We start from the raw sequence: 8,102 nt of genomic DNA on the forward strand, positions 1-8,102 counted from the left end.
AATATACATTGTTGTGATTAATTGTGGCTGGAACAATAATGTAGCTGTAAAAATAGTTTCCTGCTGAAATTGAAATGTATATACATCTTCATCATGACTAGATAGACACGGTGAGTTTGTCTTTACTTTACACGTTAGATGTGATCCACCTCATAGTAACAATCCTGTCAGATCGTCCATCCTTTGAGTGAGAGTGTAACGTTACAGGTTGGCCGATCTGGTTTCGTGGTTATAGTTAACCTTTTCGACATGTTTCCGTGTTGTTGTCTGGGGGTTGTGAAAAAAGACAGGAAATTTCAGTTTTGACAAAATGGGAACTTTAAAGGAACAGTGCACTCAAAAATTACTTTCATGTTGTTCCAAACCTGTGTGAATTCTTCATTTTGACACACAATTGTTTTTTAATCATTGTACTGGCTTTCCCTTTCTGTTTGCTCTCTATGTACTGTACAATGAATGTAAACTGAGTTTTTAAGCAAAGGACCAACAAAACATCATAAAAGTGGTCCATATGACTCTATTTCAAGTTTTCTGAAGCCATATGATAGCTTATGAGGAACACACATTTATTCAGCAAACAATATTTTGTTTTAGTATTATTTATATAATATTAGTTTTAGTGTTTTTGTTCTTTTATTTTTTTGTGGACTGACTGTTTTGAAACTTATATGGTAGTTAAATAGCCCCTAGACCTCAGTTATCCTGAAAAAAGACAGGAAATTTCAGTTTTGACAAAATGGGAACTTTAAAGGAACAGTGCACTCAAAAATTACTTTCATGTTGTTCCAAACCTGTGTGAATTCTTCATTTTGACACACAATTGTTTTTTAATCATTGTACTGGCTTTCCCTTTCTGTTTGCTCTCTATGTACTGTACAATGAATGTAAACTGAGTTTTTAAGCAAAGGACCAACAAAACATCATAAAAGTGGTCCATATGACACTATTTCAAGTTTTCTGAAGCCATATGATAGCTTATGAGGAACACACATTTATTCAGCAAACAATATTTTGTTTTAGTATTATTTATATAATATTAGTTTTAGTGTTTTTGTTCTTTTATTTTTTTATCTTTGCTTTTATATTTATTTTTTTCTATTCAGATTATTATTTTCATTTAATATTTATATTAGCTTCAATTAATAAAAACAATTATAATAATATTTAAAATTTTAGTTAACAGTAACAACACTGACTGAACTCAAAAGCCAAATCAGTCCATTTTGTGAGCAATTTAGTTAGGCATGGTTTTATGTACTGTACCAATTATTAATCATTTGGTTGAACCAGTTCACAAATGCTGGTCTGAACTGGGTTCTGTGAACTTAAAACACCAGTTGTTTGAAAAGATTCAAAAGAGCGTGTCTCATAAACTTTCTAAATGCTCCAAGAAGAACTAGTTATTTATTATCACTAAATTATTATAAAATCATAAAGTACAATTCATAGGGACCACTTTTATGTTGCATTTGCATCTTTTTTTTTTTAAAGCGTGACAGCCTCAGTCTTTAATTCAACTCACTGAACAGCACAATTCTTCAAATTTCTTTATTTGGTTTTCACAGAGGAACGAAAGTGGTATCGTTTTGGAACAACATGATCGTTTTCATTTTTGGGTGGAATATTCCTTTAAGATCCAGGGAAGATAGTCTTTTCATAGCCCTTGAATGTGATTCAACATGGATTTTATAAAGAGTTTTTTGGACTTAATGTATAGCCCTGTCAAAGTCCTGGCATCATATTAAATAACATGATGTTTGAAGCCACAGGGTTGCCTGAATCGGAACATTTTGAGGCGGCAGGGATAATTAGAGGCCATTGGCAGACAGAGGCAGATGATGACAGATAGGATCCCATACAGCACAAGTGCTGCCAGTGAAGGTTTCCCCCCCCATTTGCATTTGGCCGTGTGTCTGACTCGATCAGCCTTGAAATGCGGGAGGATCTGGCAACATGCGGCAACTCACTGGTCATGTCGAGTTTGCCAGCAGCGGCATTAATAATTTACAGTAATGAACCCTGCAGCCTCTGCATGAAGTCTGCATGAAGACTTCCTCGTCCCAAATGTCTTCATCTGGCATTGATGGCCATTACATTTAGATGGTTTTGTTAATTAGATTGTGACAGAAGGCTGATTAATTACTATCCTCCGTACTAGTTCTTGGGCAAGTGTGTGATTTGCCAAATCTTTTGTCCAGGGAGATTGTGGATGCAACATACAAGTTCAACAAAGCAAAGGGAGTTCAACAGCCTTTTTTCTTTCCATCTTTGACACGTTCTGTTTCTTTCCCAATACTTTTTCTAAGAGTAAAGAAAAGTGCACATTCATAGAGTAGAACCAGAGTTGTAAGCAAAGTTATTCCAGCAAGTTGCATGAATAGCAATCATAGTTAAAAGGAGGTCAAAGGTTTTTTCAGTATTTTTTTAGTCTTCAGTCTTTGAGCCATTGACATGCTGCAAACTGTTTCTTTCACCACGCAGCCTTGAGATTGCTTTTATGGCCGTATTGGCTTGGGAACATTTTGAAAGCAGTTGGAGTTGTACATTCTAACATACAATTAAGCAATTGTGTTTGACAGTGGCATTGCAAGTGCCTTCACTTAGCATAGAGAATTTCAAGCACATGTCATGTGGGGAATAAATCGATTTTCTTTTTAAGGTGAAAACATGGAAATTGGCTAATCACATGGCATCATTCTGCATTCAGACTTTAACAAAATATTCCCAACTTTTGCTATTGTAGGTGGGAAAGGCGGAAAGAAGAAGAAGACCAAAACAAACGCCAAGCCCACCAAGATGAATGGCTCCAACTGGGCTAATGTTCCACTCCCTCCCCCTCCTATCCACCCTCTTCCAGGCACAGAGATGGACCACTATGCCTCAGAGCACCATGACGGAGGAGGGTAGGGTTCAGAGTCACTCATTCAGCTCTACCTAGTACAAGTAATAGAGACACTCTATACTGCTAATTCAATGGTCACATCTATAATATCTAGAGATTATGATCCATGTAATTAAGCATTGGATTTTTCCCATCAAGTGATAAAAATGGTGGTTTAAAATAAAACCGACCATGATGTTTGTAAGAAATTGTTCAAAGTCTTGTTCTTGCTAGCTAATATAATATCAATAAATCTGCTAATGGTATTTATTTATTCCTTAGAGAGTTAATCAAACCACTAGCACTGAATGATTTATTTGTTGTCCATTATAAATAGACGAGATGTAATATTAAAACCCTGTTTGACAACTGTTCATGCTCAGCAACTTTTAATATACTTTCACCTACGATGGCACTCCACTCTTGTCTGACATCAGCATCGCCCCATCTGTACAGTTAAAAGAAAACATGAAGGTGGTGATACAAATTAAATACCCTGCCGGAGAGGTGTGCTTGCCTTTCAACCCTGTTAATTTCCATCTCGGAGAGTCATCGGGCTTAATAGGCTCTCTGGCAAATTAGTAGTCTTTCCGCAGTAAATCTCGCTACTGTCTTTAATGGCTTCAGATTAAAACTGTTATGTCCTACGGGATGTGCACTGACAAATTCCTCTAATGAACGTTGGCTTTATGTCATGTATTATTTCAGCATGTATAAGCACAGTTCTGGGAAATAAGAAAACGCAGCCACTCTGCCAGATCAGCCTGCATTAAAGAACAAGTAAAGCTGAGAAAATCCCACTAGATTTAACCCAAGATTTACATCATTACCACTATGTTGCTAAACCTTAGTCTCACTATATCAATAACTGTTGGCTAGACTAACATTTCTAAAAAAATGTAAAAAACAGTATTCCTTTCTCTCTTGCCTAACACACAACTGTTCGTGGGGTGCCACAGGGACCTGTTTGTGGTCTGTTTTCATTTTGTTTCTATGCTCATTTGTTTCAGATATGATAGTGATGGTTGGGGCCCACCCTTGCCCGTGCAGACGTACCTCCATCAGGGTTTAGAGGATGAGCTGGAGGAAGAGGAAGAACGGGTACCCACTCCTCCCATAAGGGGTGTGGCCTCCTCCCCTGCAGCAGTTTCCTTTGGCAAGCAGTCCACAGCCACACTGAGCCCATCCCCACGTGAAGAAATACAGCCCATGCTCCAAGCCCACTTAGATGAGCTAACCCGTGCTTACCAATTGGACATGGCTAAACAGACTTGGTAAGATCTCGATACACTGGATAATATAAGTGAATTTGATTTTAAAAATGTACAGTTTAATATACTTGGGTATAATGCAACACTTACATTCCAAGTTAGCTTTTTGGCCCTTTGTAGTAAAAAGTTTGAGCACCTCTTCACTAGAGGCACTAAATGCAATTGTAAAATATAAAAATGACTATTTAACATTGAAGATTCAAAGAGCTGTTTTTTTCTTTTCTTTTACTTAATCTAACTGGGCTTCCTTTTTACCCGCACAAACTGAATTAAACTGAATAAAAAAATATCTGTTTATTATTGCACCACATTTGTTTGTCATTGTCAATAGAAGCCTGATTTAAATGAAAAAGGTGGATGTAGCTGAATTAAATATGAAAACAACTGATAGTCATTTCTCCCAGACTGCGTAACGCATTCTTATAAAGCCCCTATGCCAAAGCAATGCTTCATCCTGTCTTTCCAAGAGAAACCAACTTCCGTTTATTACAGTCGGCACTGTGAGGAAACAGCCTCTACTTGTCAGGAGGAAGATGTCATGTTACCACCATAATGAGTATGTTGCTCATAGAACATTTGTGACGACTGGGACGAGCCCATAATTATATACAAATCCTGGCACAGACCGCATCAAAGCAGCAGCAGCACTGCACAAACACACATCGATACACATATATAGACACACAGTAGGGCTGTCATCGAACCTAGCTGTCTAGTGGGTGACAGCCGCAGCAAAGACATGCCTGTGGTGGTTGCCATTGTATCCTCTTCAAGCTGCAATTAGTAGGTCATTGTGTTAGCATGCAAACCGTGGCGCTGCTGAATTAGCCGAATTGTCCCAATTCATCGGAGAGATGACAAGGAATGTTCTAGGACTACCAAATTTCACCTGACAGACAGCACACCCCACGCATTTCTCTTTTGTTTAGGTTTGTCACTCATTGACACCCTTTGTCTCCTTCTGACAACCCTTGAAGCTCTTGCTTGGTTATGCAAAAAAGCATGGTATGTTCTTGTTTGACTTCTTGAATTCTCCTTAGGCACATGCAGGGTGGGCCTTACCCGCCCCTGGCCCCTGCACCGCCCGTGGGTTATATCTCCAGCACCCTAGTGTCTGATATTGAGACAGACCTTCCTGACGAAGATGACGATGAGGAGGACGAAGGATATGAGATGTCTCCGCCAATTAGGGGTATCGAACACACGCCAGGCTCCAGCATGGACAACTTGGACAGCTCTGTTACGGGTAAGCGTACATTTTTGTGATTAATTTCTCATTTATATGAACTTCTACTTTGAAGGAACATTCTAAAGTTAGTATTAGCCCTTATCTAAACCCTAGCATAAAGCCCTTATCTAAACCTTTGAACTATTCAGTTGGGTGCACAGTTAGATGTCCTGTGCAGACTGCGTTCTTTCAGTGCAGGGGTGGTCATTTCATTTGCTCATTATCTCATCCGACGTCCTCGTAATCGGGGATTTTTATCTCTGTTAAATCATTTCAGAACTCAGTTTGAACCCGCTCATGGACGATAGAGACAAAAATCAATATAATTTTTTTATTTAAAAAGTTAATTAAAATGCAGTCCATTTGGTCAGAGACACCAAACGATATGATCTACCCAGATATCAAATTACAATTCAACAGCATGTGTGGCGTAAAGATAAGACAATAAAACAGAGGTACTGATCTCTAATCTATAAGCAGCATATTTCAGTCCAGCGGGCACTTTGAGATTGTACTGCTGATGTTTATATGGGAACCGGTCATGGTTTATTCACATGTGTACTGCATGTGGTGGCTTTGTTTGCCCTAGCATGGTAAAATACTGTTTTGCTCTGCTTGTCTGCAAATAGCTGCATTGTTTGTCATTATGCTCACGTGTGTGGCGGGTGCTTGTGTTTATTCCCACCTCACCTGAAATTGGCTGCACTGAAATCCAGTTTGTTCAGGCATTTGGGAATAAATTCTAATCACAGTTATGAGGAGTAACAAACTAAAAACAAGGCCATGATATAATAAATTAAAGCCTTGGTGAGCATAAGAGACTACTTCTAAAACATTAACAAATCTTACCAAACCAAACCCGTTGAATGATAGTGTGTAATATATTTATGCTTATGGATATGTGTAGTATTATTATTAGAGTGAAATACTCAAGCACATTGCCTCCATTTTCCCATGAAGATTTTGAAAAAATCTCACGTTCATGGCTCCATTTCCCCATTGAAGATAGGAGGCACCATTTCCATTTTACAACTTATTGAAAGGGTTTTATGGGCCGTCTGTCATAGGGGACACGTGAAGGGTATGACATTGCGGGGGTTAGAATCTAAAAGTCCTCTGTTCTCCAATTTACCACAGGACTGAGGCAGAATGGGCCAGTGGTGTTCCTCTAATCAGGCAGAGATGTATTCATTATCACTGCACTTGTATGATAGATAGATAGATGGATAGATGGATGGATAGATGGATATATAGATAGATAGATAGATAGATAGATAGATAGATAGATAGATAGATAGATAGATAGATAGATAGATAGATAGATAGATAGATAGATAGATAGATAGATTTTGAGTCTCTTTTACTGGACTGGACCTCTGAGGTGCATTTCCCCCTGAACACTGTAGCATTGGTCGTCTCTGACTGAGATATCTGGAGAAACACAAAGCAAGCGCTGTTCAGTGGTGGCTGTGTCCTCCTGTAAGACTCTCGACAGCTTCCTTTCACGGCTTTCTTCCACCAGTGTCCTTTGTTTTTGCCCACAGTAACACCAAACTGACACTGCACTAGTGCCGGGTTCCTGCCAGACCCAGAGGCAGAGATTTGTCCTTTCTGAAGAGAATAAAACAGTTTTAACAACCTTTTCTTTTGGGCAGCTTATAGTTAAGGTGAAATAAAGATCACTGGAACATTTTTCTTTATCGTGTTTCATTATTTATTGCATACACAATCCATGAGTTTGTGAAATATTGAGGGTGTTTTATGGGAGTTGTAATGTGAGCAGTGAGCTCACTGTCCTGCTCCACTTTGCTCCCATAAACCCTTGCACCGACTGAGGTCACATGTCCTGAGGTGGCCGTCTCCGCCTACTCGTCAAGGGGAATGATTATGACGCTTAACGATATGCAGATGAGGGCTCAGGGCAGTGTAAATCAGCTTTAGTGGCAGCAGGGTGTTGGATGAGTTTTACAGTCTTGCGTAACTCCATTTAGTCGAGCCATGAATATTAACAGTGGATTATCGGAATGGAAAGACGCTTCAATGGTGTCAAAAATAGCTGTTATTGAATCCATAAAATGTCAGATTTTTGTATCAGCCTTATATTTATAGCAGCTACAGTATTCTAGCTTCAAACGTTGCTGTTCGTGACTGCCAACTCCAAATTAGCAACAATTTGTGGAAAGTTCAGTTCATGGTAAGCCACGCAGTATAAAAACATTTGGGTTTGCGAACTTGATCCAAAATTTATGTTGGCAGGAGAATTGTTATTGTTTTGCAGCTGCCAGCATTATTATACGGTGAAGAGTGAAAGCGTGGTATTTTCGGGGATCTGTTTTAGGTGGCTGGTTGTTAGAGAGGATGTCGTCTCTGGAGGAGGCAGGAGGCGCTGAGGCGTAGTGCAGGTATTCTGCAGGAGCTGTCCTCTCTGATGTGGAGCTCTGTACCCGCCTCTGTCTCTGCCAGCACATCCAATTCATTATATGCAGTCTTGCTTTGCTGAGAGACATGCTGAGAGAGTCTCGAGGGACTCAACTTTTTTTAGTGAAACAAAGCCGTGTGCAGTTTCTGAGGAAATGAAAAGGAAGAGACTGCAAAGAAGGTGTTTTTTTTTGTTGTTGTTGGGTCTGCATCCTATTCTCCTTTCTCTTTTAGACAAGAGAAACAAACTAAATTTATGTTGGTGCTTTGAAATTCTTTATATTTGCAGGTAATATAATAGGAT

At 39.1% G+C, this 8,102-nt stretch overlaps 1 protein-coding gene across 1 annotated transcript in view; it reads left to right on the top strand.

Moving 5' to 3' along the window:
• LOC107585779 (roundabout, axon guidance receptor, homolog 2 (Drosophila)) overlaps nt 1-5,418 on the top strand; it is a 360,609-nt gene extending 355,191 nt beyond the window's left edge. The window contains exons 24-26 of the mRNA XM_016272927.1: nt 2,744-2,903; nt 3,892-4,155; nt 5,193-5,418. Coding sequence (XP_016128413.1) covers nt 2,744-2,903; nt 3,892-4,155; nt 5,193-5,418 — 650 coding nt within the window. The remainder of the gene's footprint in view (nt 1-2,743; nt 2,904-3,891; nt 4,156-5,192) is intronic.
• Nucleotides 5,419-8,102: the final 2,684 nt, after the last annotated feature.

This window comes from Sinocyclocheilus grahami, unplaced genomic scaffold (assembly GCF_001515645.1).
Source record: "Sinocyclocheilus grahami isolate Dianchi unplaced genomic scaffold, SAMN03320097.WGS_v1.1 scaffold74.1, whole genome shotgun sequence".
Lineage (NCBI taxonomy): Eukaryota > Metazoa > Chordata > Actinopteri > Cypriniformes > Cyprinidae > Sinocyclocheilus > Sinocyclocheilus grahami.